This window comes from Myotis daubentonii, chromosome 5, assembly GCF_963259705.1.
Source record: "Myotis daubentonii chromosome 5, mMyoDau2.1, whole genome shotgun sequence".
In the NCBI taxonomy this organism is placed as follows: Eukaryota; Metazoa; Chordata; class Mammalia; order Chiroptera; family Vespertilionidae; genus Myotis; species Myotis daubentonii.
In genome coordinates this window covers 34,723,096-34,740,547 of record NC_081844.1, presented here as the reverse complement: position 1 = coordinate 34,740,547, position 17,452 = coordinate 34,723,096, and the positions used below count along the sequence as shown (strand labels likewise).

At 45.1% G+C, this 17,452-nt stretch overlaps 1 protein-coding gene across 2 annotated transcripts in view; it reads right to left on the bottom strand.

The window, feature by feature from the left end:
- Positions 1–17,452, bottom strand: part of LOC132235331 (bifunctional epoxide hydrolase 2-like) — a 66,893-nt gene that overhangs the window by 40,567 nt on the left and 8,874 nt on the right. For both annotated transcript variants that reach the window (XM_059697533.1, XM_059697532.1), the window contains exon 2: positions 5,405–5,489. In XM_059697533.1, the coding sequence (XP_059553516.1) occupies positions 5,405–5,489 (85 nt within the window). The remainder of the gene's footprint in view (positions 1–5,404; positions 5,490–17,452) is intronic.

The window sequence follows — 17,452 nt, the reverse complement described above, 5'->3', positions numbered from 1 at the left end:
GAGGGGATGATGGCTTTTTGCAGCTGGTCACACCCCTTCAGGGTGGGGGTCCCCACTGGGGTGCCTGGCCAGTCTGGGTGAGGGGCTGAGGGCTGTTTTCAGGCTGGCGGGTGACTGAAGCTCCCAACCGCTTTTTTTTTTTTTTTTTTTTTTTTTTTTTTAATTCTGGGCCAGCTTTAGCTCTGAGGCTTGGCTCCAGCTCTGAGGCCTCTGCTGCTGAAAGCAGGTATCTGGTTTGTTTGGGTTCTATAATCGAAACACTGTTTCAACTCCAGCTCTGAGATCCTGGCTGGCTGAAAGCAGGTTTCTGGGGTTTTGTTTAGCTTCTATATTTGTAACAATGTTTCAAACTGCAAGCTCAGAGGCCGGCAAGGCAGGCGGGGAACGTTAGCTTCCTCCGTCACTGAAGCAAGCAAGCCTCATGTTCGCTTCAAGCTGCCTGGCTGCCGGCTGCCATCTTGGCTGGCAGTTAATTTGCATATCGCCCTTATTAGCCAATGGGAAGGGTATTGGTGTGACACCAATTTGCATGTTTATCTATATTCAACCTGGACCTCTTCCTTGAACTCTGAGTTTGTATATCCAGCTGCCTATTCCACATCTATTTGGATATCAATGAACATTTAGAATTAAAATATCCCAAATTGAGTACCTGATTTCCCCACCCCCACAGCCATCATCCCTCTTCCATTTAAGAGCAAACCATACTTCCAGTTTGCTTTGGCCAGAAGCCTGAGTCATCCTTAACTTCTCTCTCATGCCTATCATTCAATCCATCAGATTGGCCCCGATTCAGGAAAATCTGTTGAATTTACCATCAAAATAGTCCCAGAATTTGACTACTTTTTACCACTTCTACCAATACTATCTTAGCTTAAGCCACCATTATCTTTCTCCTGGATTTTCGAATAGCTTCCATAAGTAGTCTTTGTACAATAATCTTGGCCTTCTTGATCTATTCATGTAATAGCCAGAGGAGGTTTTAAAAATATACGTCAGATAACATCACTTTGCTGGTCAAATTCTCCCAAAGCCTTTCCATCTCACTCAAGGGAAAAGAAGAAGAAGAAAAAGGAAGCAGAATGGAAAAAGAAATTGAAGTATATTCATACGATGGAATATCATACAGCAAAGAGAATAAAACTATCTACAACTTCATATTTATAATTTTCATTAATATAATGTTGAGGGAAAAGAGCCAGATAAAAAAGAGTGTGCCTACATGATTCCATTTACATGAAGTACAAAATAAGCAGAAGTAATCTATAAGGTTAGAGTCCTCATGGTAGTCTTAGAGGGCTAAGTGTGGTAACTGGTGATGATAATGTTTTATTTATTTATTTTTAATAGGTTTTATTGATTCTAGAGAGAGAGGAAGGGAGAGGGATAGAGAAACATTGGTGAGAGAGAGAGAAACATTGATCGGCTGCCTCTTGCATGCCCCCTACTGGGGATCAAGCTCAAAACCCAGGCATGTGCCCTGACCAGGAATTGAACCACTGACTTCTCATTGCATGGGACAACACTCAACCAACTGAGCCACACCAGCCTGGGGCTAATGTTTTATTTCTTTCCTGGGTGCTGGTGACAAGGGTGTATTTATTTTATGAAAACTCATCAAACCATATACTTTCTGTACTTTTTATTTGTACAATATACATAAAAGCTAAAAGATGAATTCATTCCTAAGGTATCCTATATAATAAAAGGGTAATATGCAAACTGACCCTAACAGCAGAACAACTGGTCACTATGACACCCACTGTCCACAAGGGGGCAGACGCTCAATGCAGGAGCTGCCCACTGGTGGTCAGTGCACTCCCACAGGGGGAGCTCTGCTCAGCCACAAGCCAGGCTGACGGCTACCAGTACAGTGGTGGTGGTAGCCTCTCCCGCCTCCTCAGCAGAGCTAAGGATGTCAGACTGCAGCTTAGGCCTGCTCCCCCCTGGCAAGTGGACATCCTCCGAGGGCTCCCGGGTTGCCAGAGGGATGTCTGATTGCCAGCCTAGGCCCAATCCCCCGGGGAGCGGGCCTAAGCCAGCAGGTGGTCATTCCCCGAGGGGTCCCAGACTGTGAGAGGGCACAGGCCGGGCTGAGGGACCCCGCCACCAAGTGCACAAATTTTTGTGCACCGGGCCTCTAGTCTCTACTAATAAAAGGGTAATATGCTAATTAGACCAGGAGTCCTTCCGGACAAAGCCATGGTGGTGGGGCAGTTAGGGGAAATCAAGCCAGGAGGGGAGGGCAGTTGGGGGCGAGCAGGCCGGCAGGGGGGGCCAGTTGGGGGCGAGCAGACCGGCAGGGGGGTGGGCAGTTGGGAGCAATCAGGCCAGCAGGGGGGGCAATTGAGGGCAAGCAGGCTGGCGGGGGGGGGGCAGTTGGGGGTGAGCAGGCCAGCAGGGGGGGCAGTTGGGGTTGATCGGGCCGGCAAGGGGGGGCAGTTGGGGATGAGAAGGCCGGCAGGGAGGCAGTTGGAGGCAAGCAGGCTGGCAGGCAGAGTGGTTAGGAGCCAGCGGTCCCAGGTTGCAAGAGGGATGTCCGGCTGCCGGTTTAGGCCCGATCCTTGTGGGCTGAGGGACCCCCCCACCAAGTGCACAAATTTTTGTGCACCGGGCCTCTAGTCTCTACTAATAAAAGGGTAATATGCTAATTAGACCAGGAGTCCTTCCAGACAAAGCCATGGTGGTGGGGCAGTTAGGGGAAATCAAGCCAGGATTAGGGATCAGGCCTAAACCGGCAGTCAGACATCCCCCAAGGGGTCCCAGATTGCAGAGGGTACAGGCCAGTCTGAGGGACACCTCTCTTCCCCCCGCACGAATTTCGTGTACCAGGCCACTAGTCTATATATATAAAAGCCTAAGTGACCATTACGACTGAATGCCTGGAGCGACAGGTTGACCAGTCACTATGATGCACACTGACCACCAGGGGTCAGACACTCAATGCAGGAGCTGCCCCCAGTGGTCAGTGTGCTCCCTTAGGGGGAGCGCTGCTCAGCCAGAAGCCAGGCTCATGGCTGGCCAGCACAGCTGCAGCAGTGGGAGCCTCTCCTGACTCCATGGCCTCTCCCAACTCCGCAGCAGAGTAGCAGGCACAGCAGGTCAGGATGAACGCAAGCAGCATAGTGTTGGCTCAGGCTCCTCCCTAGCCGCCTGCCGCTTGGCGCACTGCTACACCCCTTGGGGGATGTCTGACTGCTGGTTTAGGCCTGGCCTGTGGGGATCGAGCCTAAACCGGCACTTGGATATCCCCAAGGATCCTAGATTAGAGAGAGTTTCTAGTAATTGTAGTGAAAATCCTACATCCATTTAGTCTTCTTTAGCCTGTGTGTAGTTTCTAGGAAACTTGAATAAGTTAGAGGAAGTGGTCTGAAAAACCAGTTATACTATGATAAAGGCTAGGCTGAGGGAACCACCCCCCCCATACACGAATCTGTGCACTGGGCCTCTAGTGACTTTTTAAAAGACAAATGGAACCTAAGTAGCCTTTATCATAGTATAACTGGTTTTTCAGACCACTTCCTCTAACTTATTCAAGTTTCCTAGAAACTACACACAGGCTAAAGAAGACTAAATGGGTGTAGGATTTTCACTACAATTACTAGAAACTCTCTCTAATTTCTATGTTTATTGAAAATATATAGTACTTCTTTCTTTCCTTACTTTCCAACAGTATTAACTGCAGCTTTTTTATTGATTCAAGCTTAGTAACATTTATTCCCAATATCATTCCAGTTTTCATTCACTAGTTGCCACAATCTGTGTGTGTGTGTGTGTGTGTGTGTGTGTGTGTGTGTGTGTTTGTGTGTGTAAGAGAGAGAGAGAGTTTTAAAGTGCAATTCATTATACTCCACACACTAAGATCACATTTGCCTTCACAGAAAAAGTGGGCTCTTGCTTCCTGTTACAGTAAGCCCCAAGTTCTCTGGCTGACCTATAAGTGGCTGTAAGTCATAAGAATTTTTTAAAATATAGATGGTTTTATCTGTGTATTTATAGAGTAGATTCTCAATAGCCTTTCTTCTTTGAGGCACTAATAGAGAATTCAAATGGTTTTCAATCCTGATTACATTGTTAAAAAATAATTGAGGTTGTAATATCAGTAATAACTATTATTTTTTGAGCACTTACTCTGCACCAGGCACTATGCTAAACACTTTTCAAGCTTAATAACAACCTGTGAAATTGATAGTATTATCACTCTCATCTTATAGGTGGCAAAACTGAGACTGTGAGAGGTTTAAGCAAGTTGCTGAGGTCACTCAGTCTATAAGGGGGAACTACGGTTCAAATCCTGATCTCTGACCCCACAGTCCACACATAATATAGTTATTAGTTAAGAACCCTCCCCAGTGGCAATATCTGAAAATAGCTACTCTTATGATGACCACTATAAAAAATAAACAGAAAGTAATGTGGGTTGGCAAAGACATGAAAAAATTGGAACCACTGTATACTGTTGGGGGAGAATGTAAAATGGTGTAGTAGCTATGGAAAATAGCATGGTGATTCCTCAAATACTAAAAATGGAACTCTCATATGATCCAGCAGTTTCATTTCTGTATATATATATACACCCAGAAAAAACTGAAATCAAGGTCTCAAACACATATATTAATACACCTATGTTTATAGCAGCATTATTCACAATAACACAAAGGTGGAAACCACCCAAGTGTCCATCAACGGATGAATGAGTAAACTAAATGTGTTATATATATTAAAATACAAATGGAACCTAATTAGCATTTATCACAGTATAATTCCCTCCTATAAGGTAGCACATCATGTCCCCTGCTGCACCACAGATGAACCCTGAAGACATTATGCTAAATGAAATAAACCAGTTACACAAAGACAAATATTGCATGATTCCACAAACATAAGGCACCTGCAGTAGCTAAATACATAAAAAGAGAAAGTTCAATAGCAGTTACAGGGTGAGGAGAGAGAAAAAGAAAGCTATTGTTTAATGGGTATAGAATTTCAATTTTGCAAGATAAAGAGTTCTGGAGATGGATGGTATGCAATATAAATATATTAACACCACTGAACTGTATACTTAAATATAATCAAGTTGGTAGATTTTATGGTATGTACATTTTACCACAGTTTTTTTTTTTTTAAAAAAAGCTACTTTGGTTATTGTAACTCCCTGGCATAGACCTTGAAAAGTTTGGAAATTCCCCAGTTATTGAGGTATGTCTCTCTGCTTGGCCCCAAAAGACAATAACCCAGCCTAAAATGTCCCTTTTGTGTGTCTTTGGGCTTCCAGCCCGTCTTGTGAGTTAAAGGCATAAGGGGTACATGGGTAAAGCAGACACGGCTCTGCCCTCAGAGGGGCATGGTCAGTGCGGGAGATGGGCACGTGGGCACTGAATGCCTTCTCAAGGGTGTCCCTTACCTGGGAAAACATGATCTCTCCCCTCATGAGACGGAAACTGGAACTATCCGGGTCTCCTTTCTTGAAAACTTCATTGAGAAAGCCTCTGAAAGACACATGTCATAAATGTCCAAGGACTTCCTCACAGTGGCAAATGGGGACAGACACTATTTAGATCTGTGGTAGGCAGTTAGACAGACATGAGCAGAGCAAGGATGATGCTGGAGCTGAAATACACCTGATGCCTACATGTATTTACTGAGGGTCAGAACCTCAATGTCCTGGGGGCTTAATGCTTAAGGGCTATTCTCTGGCCCCCCTATTCATTCCCTCTGTAGGTGGGGGGGGGGGGGTCTAACCCACATGACTAGCAACATGCCAGGGGAGGAAAGGTCAAAGGAGGTTCCGAACACATGACCAGCAATACGAGAGGTCAGGGGGTCTAAACCTCATGACCAGCCATATGCTAGGGGAGGAAAGGCTACCCTGAGGGCAAAGTCCTGATTTTCCCAGTTTTCCCCATTGCTGGGCACCTGGGGCTTTCCACCCTGGTGACCTGTACATGGTTGTTGTCTTTGCTCTGCTCATGTCTGCCTAACTGCCCACCACAATGTAGATGTAATGAACAGTATGGTTAGGAGTTGCTAAAAGAGACAAACCTTAAAACTCCTCATCAAAAGAAAATAGTTACAAATAAAATACTGATTTTAGTTTTCAATAAAATTGGAAATTTAGCAATCATGTTTTGTTGTAGTAAAACATACATGACATAAAACTGACCATTTTAACCACTTTTAAAGATATATATATTTTTATTGATTTCAGAGAGGAAGAGAAAGGGAAATATCAATGAGGAGAGAGAATCATTGATCAGCTGCCTCCTGCAAGACCCCAGTGGGGTCCAGCCCACAACCCGGCCATGTGACGTGACTGGGAATTGAACTTGACATCCTAGTTCATAGGTCGATGCTCAACCACTGAGCCACACTGTCCGGGCACATTTTAACCACTTTTAAGTGTACAGCTCAGTGGCATTAAGTAATACATCTGCATTGTTGTGCAACCATCACCACCATCCATCTCCAGAACTTTTTCATCTTCAAATCTTTGCCAACCTGAAACTCTATACACATTAAACCATAACTTCCCATTCCCCCTCCAGTAAATCAGATTACATTGCATATATTTTGCAACCTCCTCAGGCTCCCACAAATCATTAACTATATATGAAATGTAATCTCACACTGTTAACTACAATAATCTGTTAGTGACTTTCACACAACTGAACAATTGAAACTTACGATTATATCTAAAACTCATTACCTGTCCCCCAAAGGGATTCTTTACATATTGAATGCATACATTCATAGCTAATAATGTATTGGGCAGAGCAGCTGAAAGCAGCAGATCTGTCCTATGATAAACTGAAGGCAAAGTAATTTACCCTCCTTGGGGAATGTTTTGGTATGAGTGAGTGGGGGAGGCTGGAAGGAAGGAAAGCTAAACAGACCTGGGTGTGGCAGTGTGGGGCAGAAGACGAGTGTTGTTGCCACCCCAACTGGCCAACAGGTGAGTGTACTGCAACTCAATGCTGCCAAGAGTCAGCACAGACCTGTGGACAAAAAGGGGCCACATACTAAACCTGACAAGCTCAGGGGAGGTGTGGGTGGTGGCCTTACAAACTCAGACACCTAAAATAGCCACATAGGATGGTCTGAAATTGAAAACTTTTTAACCAAAAACAGTGCATGGTCTATATGACAAACCTACAGCCAACATCATACTCAGTGGGAGAACACTGAAAGCATTTTCCTTAAGGTCAGAAACAAGACAAGGATGTTAGCTTTCACCACTCTTTCCACTGGAAGTCCTAGCCACAGAGATCAGACATGAAGAAAAAATGAAAGGCATCCAAATTGGAATGGAGGAAGTAAAACTGTAATTATTCACAAATGATATGATATTGTACATAGAAAACCCTAAAGACTCCAAAAAAACAACAACCCTGCTATATATAATAAATAAATTCACAAAGTAGCAGGATAGAAAATTAACACCTGGAAATCAATGGCATTTTTTTAAAAATTAAATCTATATTGTTCAGATTATTACAGTTGTTCCTCTTTTTTCCCCCCATAGCTCTCCTCCTCCCAGTTCCCACCCCACCCTTTGTCCTTACCCCTGCCGCTGTCCTCATCCATAGGTGTACGATTTTTGTCCAGTCTCTTCCTGCACCCCCACACCACTTTCCCCCCAAGAATTGTCAGTCCAATCCCTTTCCATGCCCCTGGTTCTATTATATTCACCAGTTTACTCTGTTCATCAGATTTTTTATTCACTTGAATTTTAGATTCACTTGTTGATAGATATCTATTTGCTGTTCATAATTTTTATCTTTACCTTTTTCTTCTTCCTCTTCTTAAAGAATACCTTTCAGCATTTCATATAATACTGGTTTGGTGGTGATGAACTCCTTTAGCTTTTTCTTATCTGTGAAGCTCTTTTTCTGACCTTCAATTCTGAATGATAGCTTTGCTGGATAAAGTAATCTTGGTTGTAGGTTCTTGGCATTCATCACTTTGAATATTTCTTGCCACTCCCTTCTGGCCTGCATAGTTTCTGTTGAGAAATCAGCTGACAGTCATGTGGCTACTTCCTTGTAGGTAACTGACTGTCTTTCTCTTGCTGCTTTTAAGATGCTCTCTTTGTCTTTTGCTCTTGGCATTTTAACTATGATGTGTCTTGGTGTGGTCCTCTTTGGATTCCTTTTGTTTGGGGTTCTCTGCGCTTCCTGGACTTGTAAGTCTATTTCTTTCACCAGGTAGGGGAAGTTTTCTGTCATTATTTCTCCAAATAGGTTTTCAATATCTTGCTCTCTCCCTTCTTCTGGCACCACCATAATTCTGATGTTGGTACGCTTGAAGTTTTCCCAGAGGCTCCTTACACTATCTTCATATTTTTGGAATCTTTTTTCTTTTTTCTTTCCCGGTTGGGTATTTTTTGTTTCTTCATATTTCAAATCTTTGACTTGATTCTTGGGATCCTCTAGTCTGCTGTTGGATCTCTGTATATTATTCTTTATTTCAGTCAGTGTATGCTTAATTTCTAGTTGGTCTTTTTTCATATCCTCTAGGGTCTCACTAAATTTATCAGCGGTTTCCAGAAAATTCTTGAAAAACCTTATAACCATGGTTTTGAACTGTATATCCAGTCATTTGCTTTCCTCCATTTTTGTCATTTGTGACTTGTTTCTTTGTCTCCGCATTTTTTATGCTTCTCTGTGTTGGTAGAGTGGCTTTGTGTGCTAGGTGTCCTATAGGGCCCAGTGGCTCAGCCTCCACAATTACCTGAGGTGGACACTCTTGGTGCACCCCTTTGTGGGCTTTGTGCACAGTCTTTTTGTAGTTAAGCCTTGATTGTAGTAGGTATCACTGGGAGGAATTGACCTCCAGGCCAATTGGCTGTGAGAATCAGCTGTGTCTACAGTGGGAGAACTTCTGTGCTGAAGACACCCTTCTGGGGCAAGACTTGCTTCAGTGAGGCTTTGGTGCTCACTGAGTCTGCCCCCTGAGTGTGTCCCTTATGAATCTGAGGAGTTGTAATCTGGATGGTCCCACTCTGACCACTGGGTACACTGGCTCTTGGATTTAAGGAGGTGCTAATTTAGCCTCTGCCTGAGGCTACCCAGCAGGAGCTACGAGGAGATCTGCAGATTCCCCTTCCTTTTTTGGGGTTTGGAGGTGCCCAGATGAGGCCCAGCTGTGAAGCAATGCAAGCTGCTGTGGGGCCTTGGGCCTTCTCTTGGAAGTTCTGGGTCTGTCTGGCCCAGCTGCAGTGTGTTAGGTAATTTTAAGATTGCAAAGTGCCATGGCATTCATATGCAAAAGCCTCTGCCGCAGCTTGGGTGGGGCGGGGTCTCAGGGAATCAACAGGGCGGAGCAAGCAGCTATGGCTGATCCTCAGCCCTGCCCTAAGAGGCCCCATGTCTCAGTGTCCCGGTAATTGCTGCAAGCACCTCTGAGGGAAAGCCGCCCTCAAGTTCCGAGTTCTGCCCGCTGCCAGACAGTCCAGTTTCTCCCCGTAATGGTCCTGGGTCCCCAGAGACTTCCCGGAACTGGAGTTCAGAGCAGTCGGGAGCTTGTGACTCCCTCCCAATTCAAAAAGACAGCCACATCCTCAGTTGCCAGCCCCTTTCCGCGCGCGCTCCAGCCTCCGTACCTCTGCACTTTACTTCCGCAGCTCCTCTGAGTCTCATGGAAGTGTGCTTTTTTCTCTTTCCTTCAAGCTGTAGAATTTCCACTCAGCCAGCCTTCTTGTAGTTCTGGATGATGTCTGTTTTGTCTTTTCGTTGTATTTTTGAAGTTGTTGTGGGAGGCAGCTATTTCCAGTGTTTACTTATGCCACCATCTTGGTTTCTCTCAATGGCATTTTTATACACCAATAATGAACCCTCAGAAAGAGAAACTAAAAAATATTCCATTTACCATTGCAACAACAACAATAAAAAATATTGAGGAATAAAGTTAACCAAGGAGGTAAAAGACCTGTACTCAGAAAACTATAGAACATTGAAAAAGGAAATAGAGGAAGACACAAAAAAGTGGAAGTGTACCATGTTCATGGATAAGAAAAATTAACATAACTAAAATGTCCAAACTACCCAGAACAATCTACAGATTCAACACAAACCCTATTAAAATACCACTGGCATATTTCACATATCTACAACAAATACTCCAAAAATTTATATGGAGCCAAAAAGAACCTGAATAGCAATCTTGAGAAAGAAGAACAAAGATTGAGGGATCACAATACCAGATAGCAAACTATACTACAAAGCCATTGTAATCAAAACAGCTTGGTATTGGCACAAGAACAGGCATATAGGTCAATGGAACAGAACAGAGACCCCAGAAATCAACCCAAGCCATTATGCTCAATTAACATTTGACAGAGGAGGCAAGAGCATACAATGGAGTAAAGATAGTTTCTTCAATAAATGATGTTGGGAAAATTGGACAGGTACATGCAAAAAAATGAAACTAGACCCATGGTCGGCAAACCGCGGCTCGCAAGCCACATGTGGCTCTTTGGCCCCTTGAGTGTGGCTCTTCCACAAAATACCACATGCAGGCGCGCACGTACAGTGCTTTTGAAACTTTGTGGCCCATGCACAGAAGTCAGTATTTTGTGGAAGAGCCACACTCAAGGGGCCAAAGAGCCGCAATGTGGCTCGTGAGCCGTGGTTTGCCGAGCCGCAGTTTGCCAACCACTGAACTAGACCATAAACTTAAGCCATACACAATAATAATCTCAAAATGGATAAAAGACTTTAATGTAAGTTGAGAAACCATAAAAATCCTAAAAGAAAAGCATAAGCAGTAAAATCTCAGACATCTTATGTATCAGTATTTACACAGACACAATGCTTAGGCAAGGGAAACAAGTGAAAAAATTAACAAATGGGACTACATCAAACTAGAAAAGCTTCTGCACAGCAAAAGAAACTATTAACAAAATGAAAAGGAAACCTATGGTATGGGAAAACATATTCATCAATGATACATCTGATAAGGGTTTAATTTCCAAACAATACAAAGAACTCATACACATCAACACCAGGAAGACAAACAATCCAATTTAAAAATGGGCAAAGGACCTAAATGGACATTTCTCCAAAGAGGACATACAGATGGTCAATAGACACATTAAAAAAATGCTCAAAGTCAATAATCATCAGAGAGATGCAAATTAAAACCACAAGTTATCACTTCACAGATGCCAGAATGGCTACCATCAATAAATCAACAAACAGCCATGCAGGCAAGGATGTGGAGAAAAGGGAATCATAGTACACTGCTGGTGGAATGAAGATTGGTATAGCCACTATAGAAAAAAGGATGTAGGTTCCTCAAAAATTTTTAAATGGAGCTTCCATTTGACCCAGCAATCCCACTTCTGGGAATATATCTTAAGAAACCCCCAAAAACAATCAGAAAGAATATATGCACCCCTATGTTCATTGCAGTGTTATTTATAACTAGAGGCCTGGTGCACAAAAATTTGTGCACTGGGGGGAGGGGTCCCTCAGCCCAGCCTGTGCCGTCTCGCAGTCTGGGACCCCTCAGGGGATGACCACCTGCTGGCTGAGACCTGCTCCCCAAGGGATTGGGCCTAAGATGGCAATCAGACATCCCTCTGGCAGCTGGGCAGCCCTTGAGGGATGTCCACTTTTCAGCGGGGAGCAGACCTAAGCTGCAGTCAGACATCCTTAGCGCTGCTGAGGAGGCAGGAGAGGCTCCCACCACCACTGCTGTACTGGCAGCCATCAGCCTGGCTTGTGGCTAAGCAGAGCTCCCCCATGTGGGAGCGCACTGACCACACAGGGCAGCTCCTGCATTGAGCGTCTGCCCCCTGGTAGTCAGTGTGTGTCATAGTGACCAGTCATTCCCAGTTGTTCTGCTGTTAGGGTCAGTTTGCATATTACCCTTCTACTTTATAGGATAGAGGCCTGGTGCACGGGTAGGGGCCAGCTGGTTTGCCCTGAAGGGTGTCCCAGATCAGGGTGGGGGGTCCCGCTTGGGTGCCTGGCCAGCCTGGGTGAGGAACTGATGGCTGTTTTCAGGCTGGCCACACTCCCTTTAGGGTGGGGGTCCCCACTGGGATGCCTGGCCAGTCTGGATGAGGGGCTGAGGGTTTTCAGGCTGGCCAAGCCCGCCAGCGACTGAAGCTCCCAGCCTCTCCTTTTTTTCTTTTTTCTTTTATTCTGGGATTTATTTACCTTCTATAATTGAAACTTTGTTGCTGCTCCAGTCTGAGGCCACGGCCTGCTGAAAGCAGGTATCTGGGGTTTGTTTAGCTTCTATAATTGCAACTTTGTTGCTTAGAGTTGAGCTCAGAGCCTGGTCACAGCAGGGAGGAAGCTTGGCTTCCTCCATCACTGGAGCAAGCAAGCCTCCTGCTCACTTCAGCTGCGTGGCTGCCGGCCGCCATCTTGGTTGGCGGTTAATTTGCATATCTCGCTGATTAGCCAATGGGAAGTGTAGCGGAGGTATGGTTAATTTCAATCTTTGTCTATTATTAGATAATTAGATATTAGATAGGATAGCCAAGATTTGAAAGCAGCCCAAGTGCCCATCAGTAGATGAGTGGATTAAAAAGCTGTGGCGCATTCACACATTGGAATACTGTGAAGCTGTAAAAAAGGATTTCTTACTCTTTGAGACAACATGGATGGACCTGGGGAATACTATGCTAAGTGAAATAAGCCAGTTAGAGAAAGACAAATATCACATGATCTCATTTATAAATGGAATCTAAAGAACAAAATAAACTGATGAACAAAATAAGTCCAGAGGTATGGATGCATGGAACAGAATAACAGACCTGTGTGTGTGTGTGTGTGTGTGTGAGTGTGTGTGTGTGTGTGTATGCACACACACATACACTCGCACGCATGTGGTGTGGGGGGCAGGAAGAGATTAACCAAAAATCATATAAGCATATATAAGCATAGCCCATGGACACAGACAATAGCAAGGGGAAGGCCTGGGGAATTGAGGGGGGCAAAAAGGGAGAAAATGGGAGACATCTGTAATAATGTCAACAATAGAAATTTTTTTAAAAAGCAGTTCGTGGCAGGTAGTCGTCCTAGCTAGAATCTTCCCTGACAGAATCTTCACCTTAATTGGGCCTATTGACTTTTTACATCACCATAACACACCTTTGGAATGTAGGGTAACTTCCCTTTATCGGGACCACACCCCACCCAACCACAAATCCTCTCATTGTTATTGTTTTCGTGTTAATTGTGAATTATGTAAGAGAAGTGTGTGTCTATCATTTTACTTTTTATCTAATCCCAGAAGTTGCTTTCTTCCTCCCCACCCTCCATCCTCTCCACTTTGCTTTCTCCCGCCTCCCTAATCTATCACCAATGGATTTCATGTAACCCACTTATGCCTCCTCTTTGGGTTGTAATATATAAAACAAGGTGCAAAACTGCCATTCTTTGGAGTATTTTCCCAATCCATTGAGATTTTGCTTCCTGGCAATTTTTATCAGTTTGGCTAAAAAAAACTCACAAAAAATTCTTTATAGGTTTGAATGTTTCTTACATTGACATTTACTTGGCGTCGTGTGGCAGGATTCCAAAGAAGCCCACCCAGGACCATCCCGTGGACCCAGACCCAGTGCTAGTATCCAGCAAGGGGTCTATTGTGCCCCCCACAAGCTCATCGTTTTGCATTGAGTGGTCTTGGGTGAGTTTCACTTGGAATTCCAGGCCTCCCTATTTTAAGGTAAGAGGACTTAATTTTATTCCAGCTGCATTTTTACTATTTTTCAAATTTACCTTTATTGTTGAAAATATTACAGATGTCCCTTCCTCTCCCTCCCCGCCGCCATTCACCCCTTCCACCCAACTCCCACTCCCCACCTCCACCCCCAACCCCACCCCAACTTCCCTCTGAGATTCCTCAGTTTGTTCCATGCTTCCATGTCTCTGGACCTATTTTGTTTGTCAGTTTATTTTGTTCATTAGATTCCACATATTAGTGAGGTCATGTAATATTTGTCTTTCTCTAACTGGCTTATTTTGCTTAGCATAATACTCTCGAAGTCCATCCATGCTGTCTCAGAGTAAGAGATCCTTCTTTTTTACAGCTGCATAGTATTCCATTGTGTGGATACACCACAGCTTTTTTATCCACTCATCTACTGATGGGCTCTTGGGCTGTTTCCAGATCTTAGCTATTGTAAATAATGCTGCTATGAACACAGGGGTGCATACATTCTTTCTGATTGGTGTTTCCAGCTTCTTAGGATATATTCCCAGGAGTGGGATCACTGGGTCAAATGGCAGTTCCATTTTAAATTTTTTGAGGAACTGCCATACTGTTTTCTCTAGTGGCTGCACCAGTCTGCATTCCCACCAGCAGTGTACGAGGGTTCCCTTCTCTCCACATCCTCGTTAGTACTTGTTTTTTGACTTATTTTTTTTCTTTATTAATTAAGGTATTACAAATGTGTCCCTATCCCTCCATTGTCCCTCCATCCCCTCAGTCCTGCCCTCACCCTCACCATCGTCCCCTGTTGTCTGTGTCCATCGCTTAGACTTTTTAATAGTAGCCATTCTGGCAGGTATGAGGTGATACCTCACTGCAGTTTTAATTTGTCTCTCTCTGATGATTAGTGACTTTGAGCATTTTTTCATATGTCTCTTGGTCATTTGTATGTCCTCTTTGGAGAAGTGTCCATATAGGTCCTCTGACCGTTTTTTAATTGGATTGTTTATCTTTTGTTAAGTTGTATGAGTTATTTATATATTTTGGAAATTAACTTCTTATCAGATGTATCACTGGCAAATATTTTCTCCCATGCAATGGGATCCCTTTTCATTTTGCTGATGGTTTCTTTTACTGTGAAGAAGCTTTTTAGTTTGATGTAGTCCTATTTATTTTCTCCTTGGTTTCCCTTGCCCTTGGAGATGTACTGGTAAACATACTGCTACAAGAGATGTCTGGGATTTGCTGCCTATGGTTTCTTCTAAAATTTTTATGGTTTCAGGACTTACATTAAAGTCTTTTATCCATTTTGAGTTTATTCTTGTGTATGGTGTTTCTTTGTTTTTTGTTTTTGTTTTTGTTTGCATGTACCTGTCCAGTTTTCCTAACACCATTTATTAAAGAGACTGTCTTTATTGTATGCTCTTGCCTCCTTTGTCAAATATTGAGCATATGGCCATTATACTCGATGGCTTGGGTCAGTTTCTGGGGTCTCTGTTCCATTCCATTGGTCTATATGCCAGTTCTTTGCCAATACCAGGCTGTTTTGATTACAATGGCTTTGTAGCACAATTTTATATTCCGTATTTTGATCCCTCTTACTTTGTTCTTCTTTCTCGAGATTATGGCAGCTATTCGAAGTCTTTTTGGTTCCATATAAATTTTTGAAGTATTTGTTGTAGATCTGTGAAATATGCCATTGGTATGTTAATAAGGATTGTGTTGAACCTATAGATTGCTATAGATTTGGGTAGTTTGGACATTTTAATGATGTTAATTTTTCCAATCCATGAACACAGTATATTCTTCCGTTTGTATCTTCCTGTATTTATTTTTTCAAGGTCCTGTAGTTTTCCAAGTATAGGTCTTTTACCTCCTTGATAAAGTTTATTCCCAGGTATCTTATTATTATTACTAGTAGCCCATTGCGCAATATCGCACAAGCGCAATAGGCAGCCGCTGCTTCCATGGGAGCCCGCGGGAACCGCAGCACGCTGCCGGGAGCCATGCTGCTTCCACAGAAGCCAGGTGGGAGCTGCGCTGCTTCCATGGGAGGCGGGCCTGCCATCTCCTCTCTGGGCCTGCGCTCAGCCATGGAGGCTGTGGGCCGGCCCCCTGTCCCTGTTCCTGTCTGCTCTAGGTCCGGGTGGTTGGTGGCTCGTCAGCCCCCTGTCTCTGTCTCATCTCCACTTCAGGCCTCACCTGCACGCGAAACCTCTTCCTGTCTGGTACTGACCCTTTACGGAGGCGGTGGCATCTGGGCCTAATTTGCATATATATATATCTACACTAATAAAAGAGAAAAATGGTAATTGGCGTACGACGATACCCTTTTCATTGGCTAATCAGGGCTATATGCAAATAAACTGCCAACTATGATTGGCAGTTAACTGCCAACTAAGATTGGCAGTTAACTGCCAACAAGATGGCGGTTAATTTGCATATGTAGGCACAATGCAGGGAGGTGAACGGGAAAGCAGGAAGAAGCCCCCTGCCACTGACAGTGATCGGAAACCCAGGGGGGAGCTAAGAGCTGGGGGGCAGGGCAAAGGCGGCCCTGGGGCCGCCTTTGCCCTGCCCCCCAGCCATGATCGGAGAATCAGGCGCCTTTGCCACCCTGGCCAGTGATAGCAGGAAGTAGGGATGGAGCCAGCGATGGGAGCTGGGCACGGTCGAAGCTGGCAGTCCCAGGAGCTAGGGGTCCCTTGCCTGGGCCTAAAGCGGAGCCCACGATCGCGGGGCTGCTGCAGCTGCGGGTCCATGCTGCCCGAGCCGGACGCCTCAGCCAGAGGCGTTAGGCCTGGGCAGGGGCGGAGCCTGCAACCACGGGGAGCTGGGGGTCCCCTGCCCAGGCCTGACACCTCTGCCGGAGGCCTCAGGCCTGGTCAAGGGGCCGATCCAGTGATTGGTGATCGGAGGGTGATGAGGGTCAACTCCTCTGGCCAAGGCATCAGGCCTGGGTGGGGGGCGGAGCCGGGGATTGGGGGGATATGATGGTCCCCTTGCCCAGGCCTGAAGCCTGGGTCAGAGGCATCAGGCTTGGGTGGGGGGTGGAGCAAGCGATCAGAGGGAGATGGGGGTCCCCTGCCCAGGCATGATTCCTGGGCCAGAGGCCTCAGGCCTGGGCGGGGGCCAGAGCCAGTGATCGGGGGGAGATGGGGGTCCCCTGTCCAAGCCTGACACCTCTGGCAGAGGCGTCAGGCCTGGGCAACGGGCCAATCAGGCGATCGGAGGGTGATGGGGGTCTACGCCTCTGAGGCCTGGGCAAGGGGCAGAGCCAGCAATCGGAGGGGTCTGGGGGTCCCCTGCCCAGGCCTGATGCCTGGGCCAGAGGCATCAGGCCTGGGCTGGGGGCAGAACCAGTGATGGGGGGAAATGAGGGTCCCCTGCCCAGGCCTGACACCTCTGTCAGAGGCGTCAGGCCCGGGCAAGGGGCAGATCCTGCGATTGGAGGGTGATGGGGGTCAACGCCTGAGGGTTCCCAGTATGTGAGAGGGGGCAGGCTGGGCTGAGGGACACTCCCCCCAACACACACACCCAGTGCACGAATTTCGTGCACCGGGCCCCTAGTGTGTGTGTGTGTGTGTATATATATATATATATATATATATATATATATATATATATGTATTTGCAATGGTAAATAGCATTATTTTTTTAGCTTCTCTTTCTGAGGGTTAATTATTGGTGTATAAAAATGCCATCAATTTCTGGGTGTTAATTTTGTATGCTGCTACTTTGCAGAATTCATTTATTAAATCTAGTAGTTTTTTTGGTGGAGTCC